The sequence below is a fragment of the Cuculus canorus genome, chromosome 1 (genome assembly GCF_017976375.1).
Source record: "Cuculus canorus isolate bCucCan1 chromosome 1, bCucCan1.pri, whole genome shotgun sequence".
Classification (NCBI taxonomy): domain Eukaryota; kingdom Metazoa; phylum Chordata; class Aves; order Cuculiformes; family Cuculidae; genus Cuculus; species Cuculus canorus.
In genome coordinates, this window is record NC_071401.1 from 2,661,245 (window position 1) to 2,688,980 (window position 27,736).

Genomic DNA, 27,736 nt, shown 5'->3' on the forward strand with positions numbered 1-27,736 from the left:
GAGCTGGCCTCTTCTCCCAAGTGACAGGGGACAGGACTAGAGGGAATGGCCTGAAGCTCCGTCAGGGGAGGTTCAGGTTGGATATCAGAAAAAAATTCTTCACAGTAAGAGTCATTGGGTACTGGAACAGGCTGCCCAGGGAGGTGGTCGAGTCACCTTCCCTGGAGGTGTTTAAGGAACGGGTGGATGAAGTGCTTAGGGACATGGTTTAGGGAGTGTTAGGAATGGTTGGACTCGATGATCCAATGGGTCCTTTCCAACCTTGTGATTCTGTGATTCTGTGATTTTACTCACTTGAACTGTTAGGCCAGTTAGAAAAATAACTGGCTATTTGTCCAGGACTTCTGGACATCCAGTCAAGCTACTGGGTGTCCCAAGGCCTGGAGACCTTAACTGCTGAGCGTATGGAGGGCTGTACTATCCCAAATACTGCAGACTCATGGTTTCTCGTAGTGGAACTGAGCTCACGTTTCTGCCTGTGACCTCAGAGGGGAGTAAGGAAACATAAAGATGATTGCATGTGTGAGAGCTGCCAGATCCCTCCCTGCATGCAACTTGCCATCTTCTAAAGGGAGCATGGGTTTACACACCACGTAACACCTCTCCCTTAAGTCTGTCTTCGCATTTGATTTTACTGAAAAGTAAGCTTGGGTAAGTATTTCAAAGTAATTATTAGGTAAGTGGCCCAAATCTGTGCAGTCTCAGGCTACACAGTTAAAAGGACCTTACTTCTCCACCCCATCCATGGAAACTCAGAGAAGTTAGGATAATCTGTTCCACCAAGACCCAGGAGGTGACCTAGGGATGTCTCCTGGGTCCAGTCCCTTTCTCCAGTCCAGATATCAGACTGCTTCTTTGTAAAACAGTCTTAGACAACCGGTGTGCCAAAACTTGTGAGCAAAGGAGCAGTGCTAATGTTCAAAGGTCTTTAACACTCCTGCTCCAGTTAGTGCCAACTTCCACCACAAGATTTTGGTTTTGGCATCTGTGAAACTACACTAAATTACAGTAAAATCCTATCAGTCTCAAAGTATCTACACTCAACAAGAGTGTACAGAAACTCTACTGCTTAAAGGGTGTAACTTCATGTGGATGCAGAGCTCCACGTGTCCTAATGCCGCTGTCTAGGTTAGCGCACAGAGATCAGTGGGGTAGCAATATTTGTACTCATGCTTTCCTGCCCAAAGTGGTCTATTTGGAACGTCAACCTCAGGTGAAACTATCGCTCTGTACACTATGAAGTACAGACATGAGCATGTCCTGAAGATGCCATGCATTGCAAGGAAATACTTAAGCAGCATCCTTTCCCTGCTTGCCTGCCTGGTTCCTTTCTTCACTCAATTTTCCAGCCAAAGAGCCTAACAGCTAGTGTTTGTACTACATTTATGCTGTAACTCATTAAGCATCCACCCTACATAAATCCACAAGCACCAGATTACTGCTGCGACCCCAACTATTTTTCGCTCAGCACTGAGGTTTCTAGCTGCGAGGCATGAAGAGCACGAGACTGCAAGGCCTATGTATTGTTCAAGTTCCAATATTCACAGCTGCAAAATCTTGGCAAGTAATATTGAAAGAGCTTCTGCTTCTTACAAATCAATTCATGAGACTCGAAAATTAAAACAGATGTAACCAAGTCATCTGTACCTCTGCTGATTCAATGCAAACCATCAGAAGGCACAAAGGAGAATTCATTACTCAGCTCACAGAAATGAATGTTCTGCTACTCAGCTGCTGAAAATATGGAGATGCTGTGTAAAAATACAGCAAGTGCTCAGTTGCTGCTACACTCATTTAATAAGCAAGATGCTTGCTTTAGCCCAGCTTTTGTGAAATGCAACCTAATGCCTTTGCATTAAACAGTTCAAATTAAAAGCAACTGAATAGACTTCTAAACAGTGGTGAACCTGTTAAGACTATAAATGCACAGCCTGATATTTTTCCTGGCACCTACCCTTCCAGATTAGCCATGAAATACTGTTTGACACATGGAACAATTGCAGATTGCTAAGCAAGAAAGTCACATGAAGTAAGTAGTTGCAGAAGATTCAGCTGTAATAAATTAAGTTCTGAGTGGGAGGAAATAATCACCACCCCATTATAAATTATTTCCCCCATTATGTTGTCTAGGGACTGCTCGACTGGCAGATTTTAGACTTGAGAGACTGGTAACGTGGATATAAATCAACTGTTTTCAGTAGTGAGGGCTCACAGGGTGTCTGGGCCTGTACAAATATAATGTTCTCAGGCTCTCCAGGGACTCAGGCACATGGTAAATAACAATGTGCAGATCTTCCTGAAGCCATTTGAAAGATGCTTCATTAGCCTCTACCAGCGATCACGCTGCAGCTGAGACGGTAGGACAGACAGAGCAGGACAGACACGTATCTATCCTTCAGCCAAAAAGGCACACGACTCAGTCTTAGGGAGGGATATCAAAAGGCAGCTGAGTTGATCTACTCAGTAAAAGTGGCTATTCTTGTCCCCCTTTTAAAGGGATGGTGCCACTTTACCCTTCTTTACGCCAGCTGGTATGATTCCCTCAGCCTCCACCATACTAGTTCAGCTCACTAAATTTACTGTTTTTTCTTTACCGAGTGAGCTTGCTCTGCTCTCAGTGAGCTGAGGAGCTCATCAGGTGGCCAGGCAGCTGCCAAAACCGATGCGAGGAGGATACAGCAACGCAGGACACAGGGCAGAAAGGCCACGAGAGCAGCTTCTCACACTAGCACAGTGGGGTTTGCTGGAGTTCATCCACCAAGCTCCTCAGCTGTGCCTTCACTGTAACAGGAACTGAGCTGGGAGCCAACACTTGACCTGTCCAGGGAAGCTGTCTTTAGACCAGTGTTGCTGCTGACTCCAATGTCACTATGAGCTCAGACCTTCTCTCTCACAAACACACATGCCCCCCTCTTCCCAAAAGCTAATTTTCATTGAACTGAAATGCCACTGAGGACATACATGGCAAAGAAGGCCAACTGCTTCAAGATCACAGAATCATAGAATCATAGAATGGTTTGGATTGGAAGGGACCTTAAAGATCATCTTTTTGCAACTCCCCTGCCATATGCAGGGACACCTCCCACTAGATCAGTTTGCTCAAAGCCCCATCCAACCTGGCCTTGAACACCTCCAGAGATGAGGCATCCACTGCTTCTCCAGGCAACCTGTGCCAGTGCCTGGGCACCCTCACAGTAAACAATTTCTTCCTAATATCTAATCTAAATCTACCTTCTTTCAGCTTAAAACCATTACACCTCATCTAATCACTGCTTTCCCGTAAGCCCTCTTTAAGTACTAGAAGGCTGCTATAATGTCTCCCCAGAGTCTTCTCTTCTCTAGGCTAAATAAGTCACACTCTCTCAACCTGTCCTCATGTGGGTGATGAAATCCGAGGACAGTTTCCAAAAAGAGAGAAATAAGGCCTGCTAATTCAGCCTCATTTTCTATTTTTCTCTTATCCTCAGTCTGATTTTAGAAACAGTCTCAAACACTGCTTTTGAAAAAGAATAGTTTGAGGATTAGGTGCAACTGATAACAAGAAAATCCATCATCCAAAACATTCATCACACCTTGATGCCCCAAGAGTGACCTTTTCAAGATCTACAGCAATGCACAGCAGCCTTGCAATGCCCTGCACGGGTTCTACCCAGACTATCCCAAGCCACATGAAAGATGAATGCAGGGTCTGTATTTGTTCCCTCAGCTGATGTAACTGTGAGCACTCAAGTGAACCAGCTTTGAGGTGTTAGAGCAGTAATTACGCCACACAGTGGGAAACGCGATTGTGTAATCTAAGTAGCACTCTCAAGTCACTGTGTTTCCACACTCTTTTAAACGTGTCTTACAGAACTGTAATTGGCTTAGTGTGACAGTGAAGAAAAGGAGGTGGGGAATACCCAATTGTTTACTAAAAGAGTGTTTTTAACCACCAGAGGGAGCACCCTGAATATCTTTCAGGACTAAAATAAACGTACAAGAAGTATGATCTGTTTGTCCTCAGCTGCACTTACCATTTTCAGCATTTTATTGAAAGTGTGAAGTGCATATCAGTCAAATAGAATTATTTCTATACGCTCACAGGGAAAGCGTCCTCAAATGTACCAAGGATGCTTAACATTACAAAATTCCCACTGCACATTCTTCAGCGCTAGAATCTATCTGTGCTATAGCTATACAATTCTGAAGCCACACAAGTAATGAGTAATTAATTACACAGATATAACTGTGAAGACATGCAAAGAATCTGTGTGGGAGCTCTGTAAAGATCTTGGCTCACCCAGAAGTTTTGGGGCTGAGTCCTTGACAGTATGCAGAATGGAAGAGGGGGATCAGGGAGGGGGAAGAGTCAGCAAAATCTGGATTTTTGCACTGCCAAGAAGCATCTGAGAAAGCTCACTCATGTGGTAACATGAATCCAGAATTTCTAGCGCTACTAACAGAAGGATTGGCCACAGCAGTTTTACATCACCTGCATAGCTCCACAGTCAGGCTGGCTAGGGACTGGATGAATCCCCTACACAACTTCAACCATTACCAGGGCTGCTCTACATAATTTACAAGCACATGTCGATGAAGGGCTACCCAAGAACTGCTGGGGAACGGCATTCTCTAGTCATGCCCACTCTGCCACCTCATAGAATCACAGAATCATCAGGTTGGGAAAGACCTTTGAGATCACTGCATCCAACCTCCTTCTCCCTTTGCTCCCTCCCCAGTGACTTTCACCTTTGGGACTCCTTTGGTCCTGCAGTTAAACCAGCTCTTAGGCTGAACCTTGAGGCAGGAACGCTAAGAAGCACCCAATAATAGCACAAAAGCCAGTGCCGTATAGATAAAAGCCAAGTTCATATACATAAGAGCAGAAGCTGCACTCTGATCATCTCACTTAAGCTCTGTTTTTCCACCCTCTGAAAGGGTGAAACTCTTCCTACTATGAAAACATCCTTTCCCAAGTCTCCTACATTTACAATATTGGAAAACCTGTGCGGTTTGATCCAAAATGAACTCAAACATCTAACAGTGAATCTATCAGTATAAACATTTAATTAGAGAGCTGTTCAGGTTTACAGTTCAGGGACTGAGCCTGCACCTCTGCTTCCTAAATACAAAGAATGCTTTGAGTGAAAGCATCTTTCATTGTCACCTCATGGCTGCGAAGAGCATTCCTCAGGAAGCTGTTAAGCGCTTCCCAGGAGTATAAAAATAGAATAACCATCTTTGACTAGCTTCTACTCTACATATCAGTATCTATGTGCGTAGTTGGTGTGCAAATAAGTGGGTGGATACATAGTGCATCTGAACATAATACAGAAGGTGAACAAGATGTAAAATAAGCTGAGTGAAGTAAAATTAACATTCAAAAGTCAGTCATGGCTACAGACTCAGCCTCCATTTAATTAGTGTCAAATAAGTGGGTGGATACACAGTGTGTCTGAAGATAATACAGAAGGTGAACGAGATGTAAAATAAGCTGAGTGAAGTAAAATTAACATTCAAGAGTCAGTCATGGCTACAGACTCAGCCTCCATTTAATTAGTGTCAAGTAACTGGTTGCCTATCAGCATTGTATAACTTCAGTTAAACCAGCTGTAAGTGATGGCCCCTCCCTACACAATGTGCCCAGCCTTCTTCATGCAATTCCTCTTCTCGCTCATCCCATAGTTATTCCTCAATTTCCAACTGCTGTACTCAGGTTTTTTTGCAATGGAGATGCCTAAATTTTACTTTTGAAGACTTCTTGAGCCATGTGCACTCTCAATGTTTCCTTACATTTCTGTGTCTTTGGTTGATGGACTTCTTGTGTGATACTAAACTCCAGAGTACATGAATGTTACAGATCCAGAAGTCTGGATCTGTGCAGACAAGGCGTGCAGTGATAAGATGAGGTGGAATGGCTTTAAATCGGAAGGGGGAAGATTCGGATTAGACATCGGGAAGAAATTCTTGATAATGAGGGTGGTGAGGCACTGGCACAGATTACCCAGGGAAGTTGTGGCTTCCCCATCCCTGGAGGTGTTGAAGGCCAGACTGGATGGGGCCTTGGACAGTCTAGTGTGGTGAGAGTTCTCCCTGTCTGTGGCAGGGGTTTGGAACTGGATGATTTTTAAGGTGCCTTCCAACTCAAAATATTCTATGATTCTAAGTCACTAGGATGCTGAGAAAAAAATACTTGTACTTACAGAAACATATCATGTTGCCTGTTCTTCCTCCAATAAAAAAAGAAAAAAGAAGAAAAACCTACTGAAGCTCAGTGAGGCAGATGCACCTTACACTCATTCACAGAAGGAGGCATGAACAGTTTGAACATTTTTGTAAGTCCACCTCAAAGCGCAATTGAGGGCATGGTGTATGAAGGACAGGAATACAAAGACAAGGCTAACAGACAGCAGAAGCCAACAGAGAGAAAGTGAACTTTATTTTCAAGTGTGGAAGTCTGCCTGCACCAACCTTGGCAGTTTAACACCGAGGCAGGTGGTTCATTGTGTCTTTATGTTTAAAACAGAGCTCATGATGTTTCAAGAGAAGTCACACAAACCTGTTACCAAAGGTAACTATGGGTTTTTCCAACTCTGTTTTTTTTTAATAAATCACACGTGGGTCGAGGACCTTCTTCCCATAAGTTAGAGCCACCCCAGGGAATTCAAAACCTCAAAGAGCCATGAAGGAAGAGGAGATTTGAAGGACGAATGCATTTGCACCGTAAAAAAAAAAGGAAATTCTATCACCTGGAGACAGGTTGAATCAAAAGAGCGCTATATTTCCCACCCCTTCTAATCATCTGTTGTACTCATTAGGTCTGAGTAACTCTTCCTTTGTTTTATTGCATATTGTGTTAAATCACTTCCAGTGCTGAAGGTCCAAGAATATAAGGGGTAAAAATGTTCCACGCCCTTCCTTCTTCATTAGCGAAAATTATTTAGCATTTGTTTGCAATTGGCATTGTTTCAAGGCTCACATTTAAAGATGAAACAGCAGCAAAAAAAAAAGGTCTTGAACTTTTCAGATTTTTTTTAGTTTATTTTTGTTCAGATCCTAGACCTGGAATGAAATGTGACGTTACATGCAAGTTTTATTCTCTTGCCAAAGGTTTGTCATGGACATATTTACAGAAAATAATCTCTTCCATAAATAGTAAAAACATGGGCAGCTGGTCCTAGACAGTACAGACTGCAATAAAGTTCTCGTAATGAAACAGCTCATATCTTAGAGAGTACATGACAGACAGTGCTATTTGAGATCACATTATTCTACCTGTTTTTTGGAGTTAGGCTGGAAATGGTATTAAAATTTTAAATATTTTTGAAGTTGCACAGGAATAAAATATCCTTCCACAAAAGCTAGAGGAAATATTCTGGCTTTTGAGGTTTTACCATGAAAACACCTCAAGGAAAATAACATTCAGAGAATCATAGAATCATAGAAGGGTTTGGTTTGGAAGGGACCTTAAAGATCACCCGGTTCCAAACCCTCTGCCATGGGCAGGGACACCTCCCACTAGATCAGGCTGCCCGAGTCCCCATCCAACCTGGCCTTGAGCACCTTCAGGGATTGGGCAACCTCTGCCAGTGTCTCACCAACTTCATCATGAAGAATTTCTTCCTAACGCCTAATCCAAATCCTTCTTTCTCCAATTTAAAGACATCCCCCCTCATCCTATCACTATATGCTCTTGTAAAAAGTCTCTCCCCAGCTTTTCTGGAGGACCTCTTCAGGTACTAGAAGGCTGCTCTCCCTGCACCCTTTTTTTCTCCAGGCTGAACAAGCCCAACTCTCGCACCCTGTCATCAGAGCAGAGGTACTCCAGCCCTCTGATCATCGTCACGTCTGTCCTCTGGATCCAATTCAACAGTTCCTTAACCTTCTCCTGTAGGGGATTGCAGAACTGGACACAATACTCCAGGTGTGGGTCTCACAAGAGAGGAATAGAGGGGTAGAATCACCTCCCTCACCCTGCTGGCCATGTTTCTTTTGATGCAGCCCAGGATACGGTTGGCCTTCTGGGCTGCGAGTGCACATTGCCAGCTCAAGTCAAGCTTCTCATCAATCAGCACCCTAAGTCCTTCTCCACAGGGCTGCTTTCAACCACATCGCCCCCAATCTTGTATTGAAATCGGGGATTGCCCCAACCAAAGTGTAGGACCTTTCACTTGGCCTTGTTGAACCTCATGAAGTTCACATAGGCCCACTTCTCCAGTCTGTCCAATTTCCTCTGGATTACATCCTGTCCTTAATACCAACCAAAAGCTTAGTAGGTGTATTTAGGGATTTCTTTTTGACAAAACAGAAGGGGAAGGATGTGGAACCCAGCCAGCTGAACTCCGTGATGTGTGACTGCCGCCCAGAGGAGCCAACGGGGAAGTGACACAACCAAAGGGTGGGAGATGGTGACAGTAACACTGGAAAATTCCTCCATCTGGGAAGGGCAAGCCACTGTCACTCCCAATGCCCATCTCCCTTACCCTTCCTGAAGGCTGATTGTGCCCAGTGAGAGGGAGGGCACAAAGACAGTTTTGTTATCAAAAGCTTGGCATTGACATAAATGAATTACATTTAATACACAGAACTTCTGAAGAGATCCCTTTGGAGGAGTTTTACAAGGCTGTGTGTGTCTTGATGGGTTTCCAGCTTTCAGCTTTTTTCACAGAAAAATGAAGTTTGAGTTGAAGACTTGTAATTGCGTCCTTAAATTACAAAGCTCATTATAGGTGCTGCACGCAGCTGGCAGCAGCACCGGCTTCTGGCAATGTGTGGTCACAGACCAGAAGGCCAACCATCTCCTTGGCTGCATCAAAACAAGTGTGGTCAGCAGGGCAAGGGAGGGGATTCTCCCCTCCTACTCTGGGAGTAGGGGAGTCCCCACCTGGAGTAAATGTGTCCAGTTCTGGAATTCCCAACATAAGGATATGGAACTGTTGGAAAGGGTCCAAAGGAGGATGATCAGAGGGTTGGAGCACCTCTGAGACAGTTGGGGTTGTTGAGCCTGGAGAAGAGAAGGCTCTAGGGAGACCTTAGAGAAGGCTTCCAGTACCTGAAGGGGGCTTCAAGAGAGCTGGGGAGCGACTTTTTACACGGGCATGGAGTGACAGGATGAGGGGCAATGGCTTTAAATCAGAAGGGGGAAGATCTAGATTAGACATCAGGAAGAAATTCTTCACAATGATGGTGTTGAGACACTGGCACAGGTTGCCCACATAAGTTATGGATGCCCCATCCCTGGAAGTGTTGAAGACCAGGTTGGATGGGGCCTTGGGCAGCCTGATCTAGTGGGATGTTCCCGCCCACCACAGAGGGGTTGGAACTCGATGATCTTTAAGGTCCTTTCTAACCCAAATCATCCTCTGATTCTCTGTTCACTGCTCCACTGTATGAGCTATGTATGAATAACACTGTATTGTTATTCCTCCCTTTTTTTCCACCTCACTCCCGATGCTGGAGTCAGAGTGCACTTCAGAATGCCCTCTGCACCACAGTCTCTCCCCTCCATTACTACGGCTTAATCCCATTTGTTTTGCAGTTCTGCAGTCTTTCAGTCTTTGCTTGGCAGCCAAGCAAACTGTTCTAACAAATCTAAGGGATACCAAAGCCCCCCAAGGCTTTTAGTGGTCTGATAAATAGCCATGAAATACTTTCGCTGCATCCGTTTACAGCCACTAACTGTCGAATAAGAAAAGAGTGAGAAGACATCTGACTTGATGCCAGTCTATGTGCTCACTCACTCACTCACCCCAGTATTTACTTTAACTATGCACAGCGATCTTTGACACAAGCCTTGGTGAGAATTATTTTTGTTGGCATATCAAAACATTTAAAAATGTTCCAGCTGAACTTCAGTGGAAGCTGTCAGATGCTTTCTTTAAGAGCTACAAAATTTATATGTAGGTTTTACCATTCTAGTCAATCTTAAATATTCTAAGGGATAGAAATGTGATTTTACAGACAGGAGCCTAAGTTGCATTTTCTTTGGCTTTTATCTTCATTTTGCTTTTCTTCTGTTGTTAAGGATGATATAGGAGAAGATTCTACCTGTTACTGAAAGCTAGTAACTATTTTCATCATTTAGGCTAACTTTTTTTGCTAGATTGTCTACAAGTCAATTTACTTCTCATTCGGCAAAAACCTTGTTCGTTGTTATAATTACCCGACAGGAAATGTGAATCCCTTTTAACATCTCTTAAAAATGCTTTCTCAGCTGTTCTTGCTCCTTCTGTAACATTAAGCTTCTTTCTTGGACAAGCTAAAGAGACTTCCAGCTGGTTAGAAACTTGCTTGCATGATAAAGTACGCCACCGTCACTTTTTAAGCTGCTGCTCCAGGTTTCATCTTCTAAAATGCCACTTTCATGCTGCTTCTTACTATTCTGTATCCTCCAGGCACATATGGTTACAAGTTTTGCTATTGTTTCTGCTGGAAGTGGTTTTATGAATTTTGTAGGAATGATGAAATGTGACTTTTTACCCTTTCGTAATGAAATATAAACTTTAGGATAATTCAAATCTGCTTCGCTGAAAGCCAACATCATACAGACAGATATTTTCAATGACTAATGTAAGTTATGACCTCTCACTGAAAACACAGGTCTAAAATCTGAAAGAGGACGTAGCCGAGCAAAGAAAATCAAACAACTGACTACCACTAGTATGAGATAAAAAAAACCCCAAAAAACGAAACCCCCAAACCACTTTTTGTTCTTGGCTAGAATCATAGAATCGCTTGGTTGGAGAAGACCTTTGAGATCATTCAGTCCAACCACACCTGTCCAATACTAAACCATATTCCTGAGCACATCGTCAACCCATCTTCTAAATACCTCCAGGGATGGGGACATAACCACTTCCCCCGGCAGCCTCTGCCAGTGCCCAAGAACTCTTTCCATGAAGAAATTTTTCCCCATGTCTAATCTGAACCTGCCCTGATGCAACTTGAGGCCATTCCCTCTCCTCCTATCGCCTGTCACTTGGGAGAAGAGACAACACCCACCTCTCTACAATCTCCTTTCAGGCACTTGTAGATAGTAATAAGGTCTCCCCTCAGCCTCTTTTTCTCCAGGCTAAACAACCCACTTCCCTCAGCTGCCTCTCGTAAGCTTTTTCTCCAGCCCCTTCATCAGCTTTGTTGCCCTTCCTTGGACGTGTTCCAGCACCTCAACATCCTTCTTGCAGTGAGAGGCTTAAAAATGAGCACATTATTTTAGGTGATTTAAAGAGATTACCATATTACTGTGGTTCCCTGGTAATAATCATCCATGCCCAGACTGCTTCTTGTGAATACTGCTACAGAGAAAATGTAGGCAGAGACTGATTATTAAGTCTATAAAATATTAAATTCTCGTCTGGGAACACACATATCACAGAAGGATCGATTATAATGGCTGGAATGATCCAAGATACTCAGCAAACACAATCTCATATATTGAATGGAAGAATTATTTAACGGGCCGAAGGCGTACACTACAAAGTGTAGCTTCTGCTGTTCTCCAGACATATGATGCCCCAAACCTGTAATCTACATACACAAAATCCTGTCTGCACCATAGAGTATTAGTGTTATGGGCTGTAAGATGAACATACAGAAAGCAGAAGCAGACTGCAGGTGCTGCCGTGCATATGACCGGATCATACAATATGTAAGTTTTATAATCCCTACGTAGTCAGTAAATATTGGAAGCATGAATGTTTGCGTAAACAAGATTTAAGGTTTGGGAAGATTCCAAACTACACATGGGCTTTGCAAAGGGACTGAGTGGCTCTGCTTCACAAGCATTCAGGTTTCAGAGAAGTGGAGATCATTTAGGTCTTTTTCTCATCTTACTTTGATCTCACATTTGGGAAAATTTAGTGACTTCAGTGGAGGCTTGCATGCTTCAGGTCAAAATAAGGCCCTGTAATCCTCTGAGAAAACACAAAGAAGATATAGAATCAGAGAATCGCTTGACTGGAAAAGACCTTTGAGATCACCAAGTCCAATCATTCCTGTCCACCACTAAACCATATCCCTGTGCACCTCATCTAGCTGTCCTTTAAATACCTCCAGGGATGGGGACTCAACCACCTCCCTGGGGAGTCTCTGCCAGTGCCTGAGAAAGAACCCTTTCAATTAAGAAATTTTTCCTCATGTCAAATCTGAACCTCCCCTGGTGCAACTTGAGGCCATTTCCTCCCATCCTATTGCCTGTCACTTGGGAGAAGAGCCCAGCCGCCACCTCGCTACAACCTCCTTTTGGGTAGTTGTAGACAGCGATAAGGTCTCCCTCCAGCCTCCTTTTCTGCAGGCTAAACAACCCTAGGTCCCTTATAAGGTTTCTCCAGCCCCTTCACCACACACTAACAGCAGTTGTACAAATGTAAAATCAAACTCTGTGAGGCCAGAGAGCACGTTTTATTCCACAACAAACTGCCTGAGATTATTATACCAACACCTTTTCATGCAAACATATGCATCTGGCAACAGCTGGTTAAAAAGTCATATTATACCAACTGAAATACTACTGTGTGCAAACCTTTAAAAGTCATTTTTTTTCTCCAGAAAACTAAACATAAGCATATCATAGAATCATAGAATAGTTTGGGTTGGAAGGAATCTTAAAGATCATCCAGTTCCAACCCCCCTGCCATGGGGTGGTCATGTCCCACTAGACCACGATGCCATCACACAGTGTTACTGAGATATCTGCTCTTACAGCATTATTTCCATAGAATTAAATTAATTCTTTTAATACTTAAAATGTCAGGAAAAGCCTTGAAGACCCTCCCAATCTGGTAAAACGTAGAAAAGAAACAGACCAAAACAAGTATATAGCGACAAAGTCAGCCGGAAGAGCTGATTCTTCACTACTCGGAGAAAATAGAGAAGCACAATCACCTGCAGACAACAAAACAATGGGTGACTTTTAAGATGATGTAACTGTGCAGGAGAGAAAAGACTGATCACTGTGAGAGTGGTGAGGCACTGGACCAGGTTGCCCAGGGTAGTTTGGCTGCCCCATCAAGGTGGGGTTCAAGGCCAGGTTGGATGGGGCCTTGAGCAGCCTAATCTAGTGGGAGGTGTCCCTGCCATGGGCAGGGATGAAACTGGATGATGCTGAAGGTCCCTTCCAACCCAAACTATTCTATTATTCTATGATTCTATTCTATGATTCTGTTGATAAGGAACTACATAAATGTCCCAGTGTCTGTCAACGTAAGCCAGTAACAAAACGAGCAAAATAGCTCAAGCAAAGCCAGTGTATGTATTTCTTCAGCATGGTCAATCCACCCGGGGATGATGCACCCATCAAGGGAGGCAAGGAAATAATTTTTATGTTGGTATAATAATACAGATACTGTCTCAGAATTAGCTAAACAAAAGTATGCCAATATATAATGATTTATTCAAGTTTTTTTAATATCTTAAAAAAAAAACCTTTAAAGGCAGCAGCTACATAAGTTAATTCTATTCTTATTTTCTATTTTCCTTTTGAATTTCCTGGCAGAGATTTTTTAATGGATAATGTGGAGGCAAGGCAAGAATCATAAGGGATTTACACTAAAGAACGAGAATTTATACTTTAATGCATTCTAACTGATAAGCGTTAGAAGATTAATCATTCTGTATTAGTTACAGCAAAGTTCCAGAGTTACCGCCATTTATACACGTTTCTGATATGGAGTAAAACGAGTGTAAATGCTCATGAATGAGAGAATGAAAATTCCTGGAAAAAGTCAGCGCATGGAGACTTTTACTCAGCTCTATACAGTCTTTGTTCTAAATGGTAATTAAATGCTTGACATGCTTTTTCTACACACATTAATGGCTACAACCTCTTATCTCCACAGCTGCTTGAAATTGTTCTCAAAATCTAGGTAGGCATAAAAGAGAAAACATAACTTCTATCTGCTTCTGAGTAACCCAATAAAATGCAGGCAAGCATTCAAAACTCTAATCAGTTTAAACAGATCTCACACTTCAGCGAGGTTAGAAAGAACACTCAGTTATGGAGAAATCCAAATAAAAAGTGTAAGAGGAATCAAATGAAGATGTTTTAGGCTAATCTATCTAATGGAAAACAGAAGGTCTTGTTTATTATTGTATTGTTTTAGCACTATTATGTTTTTCTAAATTTTCTGCACCTTTTCTTGGCAAATACTTGGTGCTTGACATTATATAGCTTAAAATAACAGCCTGATGTTCAGTGTAATAATAAAGGCTTTATAGGATAAAAGCCATCTGTTGCAATTACACTCACTTTCTGAAATTTGCTGAAAGGGAAGAAAACCCTTAGACTTCGTCAATTATCTGCCCTTGATAAAATATGAGTCATCTTAAAGGAGTTTGGCATAGAGATGCAATTTTCATGGAAACAGCCTAATGAGAGAACATATTGAATGTATTCTAAATATGGCCATCCAAGTGGTCATATTAATGAAAAGATCCCAAATAGAAAAATATGACAATATAATTTACTATTCCGTGTCTGAAATGCCATCTGGTAATATTTCTCGGGCATTTCACAGCTTTTAAGTTGAAAACTATTTTCAGCATTTTTTCTGGTGATTTCATTAATATTATTTGCCCAAACGCATTTTAATTAAACCCCACCCCCAAATCATTCAGTCTGGAACTTTTTCCCACACTATGGTAGGAAATGTATCTCCAGATGTTAATAATTAAGGCATTAAAGGGTAAACCCAGAACCTACTTCCGTAGCTGCTGGAGCTCCCATGGCAGTAAACTGGTGCGGTTACATTGCTAAAGAGTGTGGGTGGATTGGAAAAGGCCTTTCAGCATCTGTGCACTTCTGTACAACATAGAAACCAGATCAAAAGGGTTTCCAGTGTAGGCAACACGCTGGCTGTGGATGGTGCATGGCAGAATGGCTAAGTACTGCCCACGCAAGTGGTTACGTGAGAGCAGATGTTCTCTAACGTGGTCTCCTGGAATACCACAAGAACTGGGCATAGCAGCCCTCTGCTGGCCTGGATCATCAGTCTGTCGAATCAGCCTTCTGGTAAAGCAATGTTCGTGTAGACCTCTGCAGTAACAGGTACCCCTACTGGTACATGCATTAATGGGAACTGTGTTCAGCAGAGACGTGTCTCAAATTCAAATGTGTTGGTTGGAAAGACCATTTCTAGAAATATCACAGAGGCAAACAGAAAAGATACTTCCCTTGCTCTCCTTCACCAACTTTTGTCCTCAGATCTAGGACTGGGTAGTAGGTTACTCTTATTCTACGCAGGGATTGAATGTAAAGAATTGGGATAAAAAGCTGCACGAGACTAAAACAAGTGTTGGGGGCAGATGTTTTTAAATAAAACTCAGTTTTCTGTTCAAAATCCTAAGTGCGTATTTGAAAACCTCAGAGCGTCAACATAATGAGCAAAGATATATTGAACAGAATCGAGTCACTTTCAAAAGCATTCCAAAATACCTTCAAAACCTTTCTTGAATACTGTTTTCTAGGTATAACCATTCACTGTCTAGCTGTCTGTAATGTCAATAATTAAATTTCCTACACAGTCTAAAAGTACGTAAATGTTTTACTACACAAGTTTAAAGTCAGAGAACATCAGTTTGTGATGGAATACTTTAGGAAGAGCATGGGGTACACTGACTTGCTGGAAAAGTTTGCATGAGAACTGGAATTTATTACGGCTTCCATTGCGATGGACCGATATTGTTCTCTCTTCTACATTTTTTAATAACCTACATTAATTTGAGGTATTTTTTAATTACTATATTAGACAAGCACCTGTTTCTTCCATAGAGAACTTTTTGAGACTCTGCATTACGCAAATGAAAAATAGCCAGCAAGAACTCTATGAAAACCAGCCAGGATTGCAGCCAGAAATAATTAAGCATAATCTTTTGCACAATTTATTTCCCTAAACCATAACTTGAATAAATTATCTATTTACAAGATGCTGGCCTGTTCTATGAACTGAAAACTAATGATTTTCAACAAGAGAATTATAACATGATATCGCTCTCATTCTACAATGATCCATTTGTTCTTGTTAGTGAAAAATAAGATCAAGATATCAAGGAACAAATTCAGAGTTTGAAACTCTTTCCAAATCTTTGCTATATTTGTTTTCAATATATAGCTGACTTTAATTAAACTGATACTGATGGGTCATCAAAAAAAAAGGAGACTCCATCTGAAAGATGTTTTGAACCTTGATCCTCTTCATCTGTCCCACAAATAAATCTATGTTCTGTACCAAAAAAAAAAATCATCTTTGCTTGTGTCTCCAATTAAGTCAATTCCATTCCTTGTTCTGAAAGTACCAAAGAAAAGCTACTAACAAACATCGTTAAGAGCCTCATCTGTAAATACATAGCTATTACATGTGAGACAATGTAGAAAACAGATGTATATTTATTTAAAAAAACAAAACAACCCCCTCCCAAAATAAAAACTAAACAACCCTCCTCCCCGATCTTCTAAGCATTCCTTTGGGTGATCTAAACAACTTAGCTCAACAAATGTTCCCACTGCAATCACGGGATGATAAAACCTTTGGTTTAAACTCATTTTGAATGGTAGATCTATGGTACATGTGCATGCACAAGAGAACACACCATAGATTAAAATCTCTAGAGCAGAATTGGAAGAGATAAGGAGAGTGATTGAATGTCTACAATATTTACAAAAGCAGGTGATTCACAGCGGGAATTCATGGAATGCCCAAGTATGCTATATTTTTTCTTCACTGTTACTGCTTTAAAAGAAGCCTTCAGAGTGCCTTTTCTGTTTTATACACAGAAAATCTGGATAGGTGAATGGGAACTGTAAAATTCATTTGCAAGGTTCTGTCAAAGAGTTATGAACATTTCTTTTTTTCTGACCTGCAACACTTTTCTGTATTTAAGTCGATCATTAACCTCCTTCTTCCTATCGCAGCTCATTGCCTCCCTTGGCTAACTCTGGTCAGGGTACATTGCTTATGATACATCAAAGCCTTCCTGGAGTGCAACGTGCATAGTGGGCTCAGGGCAGCATTTCTGAACTGAATTGCTGACATTGCTTCTAGAGGAGATCAGGATGTTGTGCTTGCTATCCACTGAAAAGACGACATGAGGTGTAGGAGAGGTGAGAGTGCTGTCTTAGCATGCTGCTCAATGGGGAAAGAAGAAGGGCATGGTCAAGCACTCAGCTGTTTCCCAGCCCTGGCGCTCCTGCTTTCTGCTGGCTGCTTTTCCAAAACCTTGTGGAAGGGTTTAGGCTGGCTTTGGTAATGCCCCGTGGCAGTGCAAGTGTTCACTGAAACCAACAGCTCACCTGCCTCCCAGCACATTATACACCATGTGTTTTAAATAAGCAAGATAATGAAGCGGAAAGAGCTGACTTACTCACCTTTTGCCCTTTTACTCCACTGCAGTCACATTTTCCACAACCGGAACATCCCTGAAAATAAAACAGAAATTGAGAATTAAGCTCAACTGTGTGACAAGCAGAACATACCACAATGAGCCAGGGATGTCAGCAAGTACCATCCTGATTGCAAGGCTGGTCAGCACGGGGAATGCTCGCTTAAACCCAACACAATACTTTGTTATCTTTATAGATACGTGCATTTATGGTCTCAGTGACCGTGTGATAGAAGATGCCTTTGTAAAAGAAGCAAAAGTAACTTGCTAGTTTTTAACCACAGAAAACTGTTCTATTACTTCTAAATCATTGCCTTCGGGCCACCATTTAAAAAATACCTCATTTTTATAGAATCATAGAATAGTATGGATTGGCAGAGACCTGAAAGTTCATCCAGTTCCAACCCCCTTGCCATGTGCAGGGATACCTCCTACTAGATCAGGCTGCCCAAGGCCCCATCCAACCTGGCCTTGAACACCTCCAGGAATGGGGAAGCCACAATCTCCCTGGGAAACCTGTGCCAGTGCCTCACCATCCTCATTGTGAAGAAATTCCTCCTTATGTGTAGTCTAAATCTGCCCCTCTCCAGTTTATAGCCATTGCCTCTACATGCAACATCAAGCAATGTGAATGTCGCAATTTAAAACAATTGTATTCTCCTCTGGATTCTGTAGTCACACATTCAAAGCTCAATAAAATTTTTAAAACTAAATCAATCCAGTCATAGAAGTATCTCTCTAATATCAGCTTGTTAATAAATGGTTTTTAATTTGTATATATACTTAATCTATATAAGCATGTACCATTGTTTTGAGGAGAAAGGATTCATGACTTAACTTCTATATCTGAGGAGAAAAAATATCAGACCTGAAAAATACAGTTTTTGGCTTCTTTTCTTAAGACAAAAAATGTTTTCTACACCCTTTGGGTGTTTACTGTTAGATCTTTTGATATTGATCTACTAAATTTTTGATCAATAATTGGCAATCATCAGATAGGAAGATGATAGTTTTTAAAGGAAATTAAATATTGATATGATTACCCCAGGAAACTAAATCAACAAATGTTTCTGGACATGCTTTATGAAATCAAACTCAAACCACAGGCTCTAAGAGAGCAAACAGCTCCTAATGTTAAATATTAGGTACGGAGGCAACTGATAACATTGGACAGGCAAGGATAAGCTCCAAGGTTCTGGTCCGTTTTTCACATCTACCACGTTTCAAGCAAACTTTTTTCTTTTTTCCTCTCTATAATGACTAACTGTAATTGTCATTATGATGCGAAACCTCCCACTCAGTTAAAGTAAATTCATTACAGCAGGAGAATCCATAGAAAACATATAAAAACATAACCCATCCAAATCACTTTCCAGCAGATACTACAGAGAACCTTGTTTTCTGAAGGACCTTCCTTAGCACAGAACCACCTCATGGGGTTTCCACACTAGATGGACTAAAGTCAAAATACAGCCAACTTGCACCCTCAGAAAATTACAATGCTTCACCACAGTTTTTTCATGGCTTCTAAATCTATCAGGATTCTGTCTAACTGAAATTCTGAAGGGCAGGTGCCCAGGAGGATTTGGGAGAGGGATGTTTTCATCTCAAGAGAGAAGGAAGATGCACTGCACAGCTGGCCTTGATAGTCCTAACAGCTGATTTCATCACATGAAATGCTCTTAAGTGCAACCTCCCTCAGAAGCAAGGGTGAGAAGATCTTGATTTAGGTGTTTGAGGAAGGGAGCTTATTACGAATAAATGCTACTTCCATGCCTTTGTTCACATAAGCCATGAGACACTTGACAAATTTGGTCAACAACAAACAAAAGATTAGGATGTCTAACACAATCATGAAGAGCTTTGCAAAACATGAAAGGTGATAACGTATGAGTGAAGTCAGATTTACTGATGCTCAGGTAAAGGCTTATGATTACTCTGTGTTACTGAGGTTTTTCAGCGCACTCAAGTGCATCTGGGCTACTCCCTTCACTCTCATAGTGAAGAAATAGCGGTTTAATATGGAAAATAAAATTATTAAGGGATGCCCACTAAAATCATAATACAGCTCCCAAAGTATTTGTTGAGATCTTATTTTTTATATTTGTTGAGATCTTATTTTTATATGTAGATCTATTTAACTTGTTGCTTGAAGTCACACTTTCTCCATATTAACATAAAGCAAAACTAGTCCCATTTTTTCTCTTTCATTATTACAGCAACTTACCTTATCATGCTATTATAAATGCACAGAAAGATTAAAATTAACACTGATTGGAATGACTATTAATGGTTACTAGTCCTATGCTACAGAAAGAGGATTAGATCTGAAAACTGCGCCAACATGTGCTAGAAGACCAACTCAATGCTGACCAGGAGGGACCAACAGCACTCACGGAATAATCTGCTTTACTCTTTGTGGCACATGGCTATGCCTGGAAAAACACTGGGCCTTCCATTTCAAGAAGTGACCCAATGTGACCTCTCTTAGTTTTTCAGACCTGATGAGATCACAGCTGGAGGACGCATGCTTGCAGCTCATACTTCCCCCTCCAGCATCATGTAGAATGTTATCGGTTTTATCAGCACATCCCTTAAATACAGAAGTCTGTTGCATCTGGGAATGTAATTAAAATACATCACCAAATCATTATAAACATCTGTTTTCAAGTTAATCCCTGCATACTTCCTTCACCCTGTTATTTAACATGCACTGCTTTAGACAAAAAGTACATTGTTATTTATTTTTCAGTCGGGATTTGTTCTTAAATTTAACATGGCCAGAAGAATGGACTTGTACTTTCAGGTCACTTTTTGTGCTCCTAAAAATGGTGCCATTATATTCAATTTTTCCTGTTGCTTAAACCTCAGATTAGAATAACCAAAGGCGAGGAAGATAAGAAGGTACTGAGCATCATGGAGCACAAATGCATAATAAGGTCTTGTTTGCAGGCAAATGCTGTAAGCTGCTACACCAGATCAGGCCACCTGGGCTATAAAACTCTGTGTTTATTTTACAGTAGCATTGACTCCTAACATCATCAAGTGTGACTTTTGCAGGTGGATGGAAGGTTGGCCAACGGTGACAGACAGAATTAAACTCAACTACTAAAACGTATTTTTGAATCTGAGGGACCTGATAACATTCTGCATATGCTTGGAGGAAGTATGAGCTTCTTCCTCTTGATCCTCCAGGAAGATGAGAGGACCAGACGGGAAGGAGCTTATGGATGAAAGGTCAGTTAAAGGAGGTCAAAGGGGCATTTAAGTAATGAGGTGAGAAATTGGGAGAGAGCAAGATGGTTACAGCAGTATGAGAATCAAGATCAGGGTTCACCTAACAAAGAGTAGATACAAACATCTCTACTAGTCACTGCAGTCTTCCTCTATTCAATGGCAAGAAACAATCACTTTTGGGCTGGGATCCATCTCACCTATTTTAGATGTTTGTTTTCTGTGCAGACAAAGCACACCTTACAGCCTTGAGCAGCCTGATCTAGTGGGAGGTGTCCCTGTCCATGACAGGGGGTTGGAACTGGATGATCTTTAAGGTCCCTTCCTATGCAAACCATCCTATGATTCTATGATTTTATGACTAAGCAGGAGAGACTGAAATGGGCAGAAAGGACTACGGCACCATGGGCTATGTAGGAAAATGCAAAAAAATGGAGAGAAAAGTGAATATGAAGGATGAAATAGAGGGCTAGAGGTTACAAATAGGAAGGGACAGAGAATAAAAACAGCTCTCCATTCTTTGCAAAGTGTTAGAAATTTATTTGAGTATCTTTTGAACTCCGAACAAGGAGATTTGCATTTCTGGTACTCAGGAAGGACTTAAAAACCTTACACAATCAAGTCCTAAGTAGGGAACTTCTCCCGGAGGAATACAGATAATCATCACAAGGACAGTAAACTGGCCAGTAGTTGACCTATGTTCTTTTGTACCCGAAGGGAGCCTACAAGAAAACTGGGGAGGAACTTTTTACAAAGGCATGTAGTGACAGGACTAGGGGGAATGGCTGTAAACTGGAGAGGGGCAGATTTAGACTAGACCTAAGGAGGAATTTCTTCACAATGAGGGTGGTGAGGCACTGGAACAAGTTGTCCGGGGAAGCTGTGGCTGCCCCATCCCTGGAGGTGTTCAAGGCCAGGTTGGATGGGGCCTTGGGCAGCCTGATCTAGTGGGATGTGTCCCTGCCCATCACAGGGAGATCGGAACTGGATGATCTTTAAGGCCCCTTCCAACCTAAACCATTCTATGATTCTATGATTCTATGATTCTATGAAATTACTGCTTATTTCTAAACTTCTATGATTCTAAATCAGTCTCACAATACCAAGAATCCAGTTCATCATTTCCCACTGCACAGGACTAGAGACAATAAGACAAATGGGAGAGAAATACTTTTGTCATATCTGCCAGACATCCTCTTTGAAAAGAAGCCTTCCCCATGCATGGAGCTTGGAGCAATTACCGCTGTCCTCCAAGTGCCAAAACAGAGAAGAAATGATTCTGGGTGGGAAGCATAATCTGCGAGAGGGAGAAAGGAGGCAGGGTGTAGAAAAGCAGGCTCTTTGACTCTTGTCTAGGAGCCAATTACAGACTAACCCAAAGATTTTGTCCAGGTGCACCATGACACCTCGCCTATTTTGCATGACAGGTCAGCAGGTTTTAAATAGCCATAGCTCCCTTGCACTCACAGAATATTTGAAGGCATTAATTTTATTTTACTCCTCCCATGAAATATGTCAGCCCAGAAACAGAAGCTCATTTTAGAGATACAAATTGCTTCATTTTTTTGACAAGCATTTCCGTTCCGTCTCATTCTCCCAGACTGTCTGCAACTGATAAGCTTAGTGAATCATGCTAGCAAATCAGTATTAAACTATAAATAGATAATATCCCTTCATTACTGTGCATACGAACATGCTACATACATACCGATTATTTGCTTTAAAGATAGCAATTCATTTACTATCATATTAACAAACAGATCTAAAAAAGTGCCGCTTATGAAGAGGTGTCCCAATCTGGACCTCTAACTTCCATGAATCATATATCAAGCCATAGGAGGACTAAAGCCCTGTGTGCGACAGAGTTGAGACGGCTGCTATAATTTCCTGCAGCAGATGGAGAAACTCTGCTCTGCAGTTCAGCCTCTTAAGACGTCTTGCCAGATCTACAGACTTTTGTTGTGTTTTGCCCTGTTTTTTTCCACGTCTTGCTACTTTCCTGGCATTTGAGGACTACTGCTTGGATGGAACTCACAGAGGAGCGATGCAAACAGCCAGATGAGCAGGCTAGGAGGGAGACGGCTGCCATATTTGGACATGAACCATTTCTGAAGGCTACAGAAACCTCCAAAAGAATACAAAGGCCAAGTCAGTTCTTGGACACTCCTCTCTCTTACAGAAAGTACATTTTTCACGACAAAACATAGTTCTCTTTCCCACAACATCAGCTCAGACTCTGCTTACTGAGTTCCAGCTGCTGAGCTGCCTCCCAGCTTAGGCAGGTGTCAATAGAGTTCAAGTCTTATTCTGTAAAGCACACATGTAAGGCAGAAATTTAACAAAATTCTTACTGTTTACTTAACTCTGTTCGTGTTGAAAATCTTATTCCAGGGAATCCAGTCTCTTCTCTAACCCAAAACACGGCGACTTTCAAATAACTGTAACTCAGTGACTAGTGAGACCAGCACAGATATGCAGATGCTCCGACTATTCACAGTGTTTTTAATTCAGAGCTGAAATGCTCAACGAGTAAAAATAATCATAATTATTTCACCTCACGATACATTCGTTATAAAATGACACCTAAACTGATCATGTTTTCTCATGCAGATTCCCCTCTCTATGTTGCTTTAGTTCAAAGCCCAATTGGAACTGAATTCCAAGACGAGCTCAAATACCAGCAATGGATATTGTCAATGGGATGGGGATGGCTGTTTAGCAGTGACAGCTTAAAGTCTGAATCTCCTTCTTCCACACAAACCACTCCTTCTACCCTTATTCTAACAACAGGGAAGGCCAAGGGAGATTTATCCCTACATAGCAGTCACTGCACTTCCACCTATGCACATATATGTACAACTCATGTGGCTGAAAAGACAGCTGGATCAATAGAGGTCTTCAGTTTCACATCCCACCAAGAACAGTTAGAGGGAGGTGATGCCAAGTGCAGGACACTTATCTCACATTCCTCTCATAGTTTCTTCTCTCTTCAGAACGTCAAAATAGCTTCAAAATAGCTCCCTGTCTGTATTACTTTCCTTGTCTTTACCCTTTATACGTAACAGTATGGAATTAGCTGAACTGCTCTTTTATATGCAAAGTACCGTCAGAGGAAAGAAGTGCTACACTCCAGGTAGCCTTAATATTTTTCTTACTGATTTTGCAGTCCATTAACAACTTCTTAAAAGATCAAGCTAAAACTTCTGATTTACACTTATTTAGAACAAAGAGGATAACAAAAAACATCCAGACCATCTTAGCAAGTTACCAAAATTCAGTTATTCATCTTTGTAATATTAAATTTACTTTAGATTATGGAAACACCTACACTTAAACAGTATAAAATCATAGAATCGTAGAATACTTTGGGTTGCAAGGGACCTTAAAGATCATCCAGTTCCAACTCCCCTGCTATGGGCAGGGACACCTCCCACTAGATCAGGCTCTCCAAGGTCCCATCCAACCTGGCCTTGAACACCTCCAGTGATGGGGCAGCCATAACTTCCCTGGGCAACCTGTGCCAGTGCCTCATCACTCTCATTGTGAAAAATCCTCTTTTTCTCTTAAATAAGTATACCAGAATGAAAAGCTTCATTGGTTTAGTGATTGATAGGAATGGTTGGACTTGACGATCCTGGAGGTCTTTTCCAACCTAGTGGTTCTGTGATTCTGTGTTTCAATATCCTGCCATATTTTATTTAAACAGAAGGATAATAAACATGATTTGCAAGAAACAAGGTATGGATTAGTATTAACATACATGCTAGCTACAAGTACATTTTTAAATATTTTTGAAAGGTTAAGCCACGTATTAATATACTGGTTGGCAGGAAATCTGTGGGGGAAAATTAAATTTGTCTTCCCTAAACTAGGTTTTTAAAAGTTATTTGTGAAAATGTTGGCAAAGCAAAGTGATTGCTCAATGGAAGTACAGCATTCTTTGTCATAATTTGTCTTTAAATTGGAGAGGAGGAGATTTAGACTAGACATTAGGAAGAAATTATTCATGATGAGGGTGGTGGGACACTGGCACAGGTTGTCCAGGAAAGTTGTGGCTGCCCCAACCCTGGAGGTGTTGAAGGCCAGGTTGGATGGGGCTTTAGGCAGCCTGGTCTGGTGGGAGGTGTCCCTGCCGGAGGCACGGGGGTTGGAACGAGATGGTCTTTAAAGTCCCTTCCAACCCAAACTATTCTATGATTCTATGATAATTTAAGAAAAAAAAAAACAAAAACAAAGCCTCAAAATCACTCTTGTTCAAACCACAGCTTTGCAGTAAGTGTTTGGCACAGATTTAAAGGTGTTCTACCATATGTATTCTGCCTCAGACAGTCTGAGATTACTGTTATTAGAAGAGGAAGAAACCTGCTGTGCTGTGGCGCAAAAGCAAGACTGATCCCCCTCTCTCCCACTGAAACAATTTCATGTCATATGGCACCCTGAAATCTTATTAGATGAGAGATGGGAATCAGAGCACGTTCCTTCCTTGATGACCCTCCAAACCACTGGAGTATAAAGGCATTTCCACTGACTCTCATCCTGCCTCTGCAAGAGGTTGGTAGCTGGGTATGGAACAGCCCCACCCAAGTGTGACAGTAGATCTCCCAAGCATCAGCTGGTAACCTGGAACATCAAGGAACTGAGCAGTGGATTCAAAGTTTCTTACTGCACTGAACATGGGCATCTTAAAAATTCAAGGAAGCAGACATAGGAAAAAGCCACTCCTTTGTGAGTCAAGGTTTAATTTCCTTTGCTTGTAACAAATGAAGAAAAATTTGAAGTCAAACTGCACTACTTACACAATTCTAAAAATTTAGGGTTTTTTTCTGACTAACCTTATTATTCTTAATATTTTATCTTTGACTATTTTTTCATCGAATATGGCTTGAATTTTTATTTCAGCAGTCATATATTATATCACTAACATGCTGACAAACTAATCCATTTCTCAAGAAAATGTACTGGCTAATCATTTTTAAAGGATATACTTTTTCTCCGTTAGTGTTGTAACTGGTTTTTGAACTTGAATAGCAATTTAGATCAAACTGAAAATATAACTAAAGCAACTCAGTGGGGAAAATCATCACTTTTCTTATCAGAAAACACGATGAGTTTAAGCAAGGTGTCTAAAGAGAAAACAGCACTTCAACATGTATAAACTGCTATGACTACCTTTAATTAAATCATAGAAACTATTACTTTTCATGACAAGTAGTTTAATTGATAATTAGGATGGTATCTGTGTGATATCTTATTCTGAGTAGATATCAATGGAAACCTTGACATGAACACTCACACGAGTACTATGCAAAGCACCAGGTTATTGTGCACAGACGGGCTTCAGTAGGGTTGCCAGCTTCCCGATGGTCAGAAAGGAGATAAGAGTGACTTGGTGCACCTTCCTTCATCCCTAGTCACTCCTGTACTCTCTGCCGGGATGAAGGCAACTGCTGCTGCTTGGTGATGTCTGTGCTAAAGAACTGGCCTTGGCCAAATGCCTGAAGAGTGAGAAGTCTGTCCCTCACAAGAGCTGATACAAAGCCAGTTGTCCTGAACTGATGATTTGAACTTCAACCCTCAAAATGGTTCAGGAAAAGAAACATCTGCCTTCATTTACAGGACTTGAAGCAGAGAACAGAAACTGAGCACAGTTCTCATTTCATTTATAAACTCATCAATTTACATGTCTATGGATAGATAAATAACAAGACAAAAGGGAGCATTTTATGAATTCACAATGTCAGCCACCTTGTCTTTCCTCCTCTACCAAGTACTTTTTCTCCCCCACGAAAATAAAAAAATTGGCAGCTTATCTTCCTGTCATTTTCTCATTTTATTTTTTCCTTTTTTCCCAGCAAATCACCGGTAGACTTCAATCATGACTGTTGAGGGTATTCCCAGAACCAAGAGAAGGCTTACAGCTTGCACTCTCCAAATCACCAAATTAAGTTCGGTTCTAGTCAGCAATCATTGAAAGCTTCTGTCATGTAGTAGCTATTTAAAGTCTGGCTGGTTGTGTCATTTCAATTTACTGTAGATCTGGTACTCGGAGAGCACAGAACAATGGTGTCGTTCAAGATATCCTGTAGGACACCACCTGCTTCCAGCTGCCAGGCCAGATGGGACCAGCTTTCTCCTAGGTCCTGGGTCATATCTGCAAGGGCTATATATCTCAAATGGCAAAAAATCACAGATTCAGTGAATGGTTTGGGTTGGAAGGAACCTTAAAGATCACCCAGTTCCAACCCTGCTGCCATGGGCAGAGACACCTCCCACCAGACTGATGTGCAAAAGCAGACAAGGGGGACTGGGAGCGTTCATTAGAGCTTGGCGTTGTTCGCCTTGAAGACCTTGGAAGTTGATAATGAAGTCCTCATTTTGGGTTTGATTCCACAAAACAAGACCAGGCTGCTCAAGGCCCCATCCAAGCGGGCCTTCAACACTTCCAGGGATGGGGCAGCCACAGCACTGGGCAACCTGTGCCAGTGCCTCACCACTCTCATCATGAAGAATTTCTTCCTAATATCTAATCTAAATCTTCCTCCTTCCAATTTAAAGCCATTCCCCCTCATCCTGTCACTTCATGTCCTTGTAAAAAGTTTCTCAGCTTTCTTGGAGGCCCTTTCAGGTACTGGAAGCTGCTCCATGGAGCCTTCTCTTCTTCAGGTTGAACAACCCCAACTCTCGCAGCCTGCCCTCATAGCAGAGGTGATCCAGCCCTCCGATCATCTTTGTGGCCCTCTTCTGGAGGAGTTTCAGTCAGTAACTTGCCAGTCGTTTCAGATATTACATATATTTTCATTTGGAACTCACTCAATTTTTCCCCCAGACTAACAGGGTTACTTAATTGATGCACTTACTTACTTGTAGCCATGAAGTACCATAGTTTTCTAGCATATAGGTTTGTTCCAGAAGATTTTTAATTTGATCTAAAGCTGCCCCTAGAACATGTATTAGGAGAATAATAATGCATTGACAAAGAACTGTGTGTGGACTACTGCTCCCTTGTATCATTCTCACGTACATTAACAACCTACAGCCAAAGGAGGTCTTCAGGAGAATGAGTATTTTAATTCCTCTTGTCTATGGAAAGTCTGATGAGCCTTTGGAGATTAATGGGTTGTACTTATTTTTGTTGCCTAAATATAGACAT

At 41.5% G+C, this 27,736-nt stretch overlaps 1 protein-coding gene across 2 annotated transcripts in view; it reads right to left on the reverse strand.

Annotated features, from left to right (window-relative positions):
* COL4A1 (collagen type IV alpha 1 chain) overlaps positions 1 to 27,736 on the reverse strand; it is a 139,213-nt gene that overhangs the window by 60,212 nt on the left and 51,265 nt on the right. For both annotated transcript variants that reach the window (XM_054076451.1, XM_054076448.1), the window contains exon 2: positions 17,339 to 17,389. In XM_054076451.1, the coding sequence (XP_053932426.1) occupies positions 17,339 to 17,389 (51 nt within the window). The remainder of the gene's footprint in view (positions 1 to 17,338; positions 17,390 to 27,736) is intronic.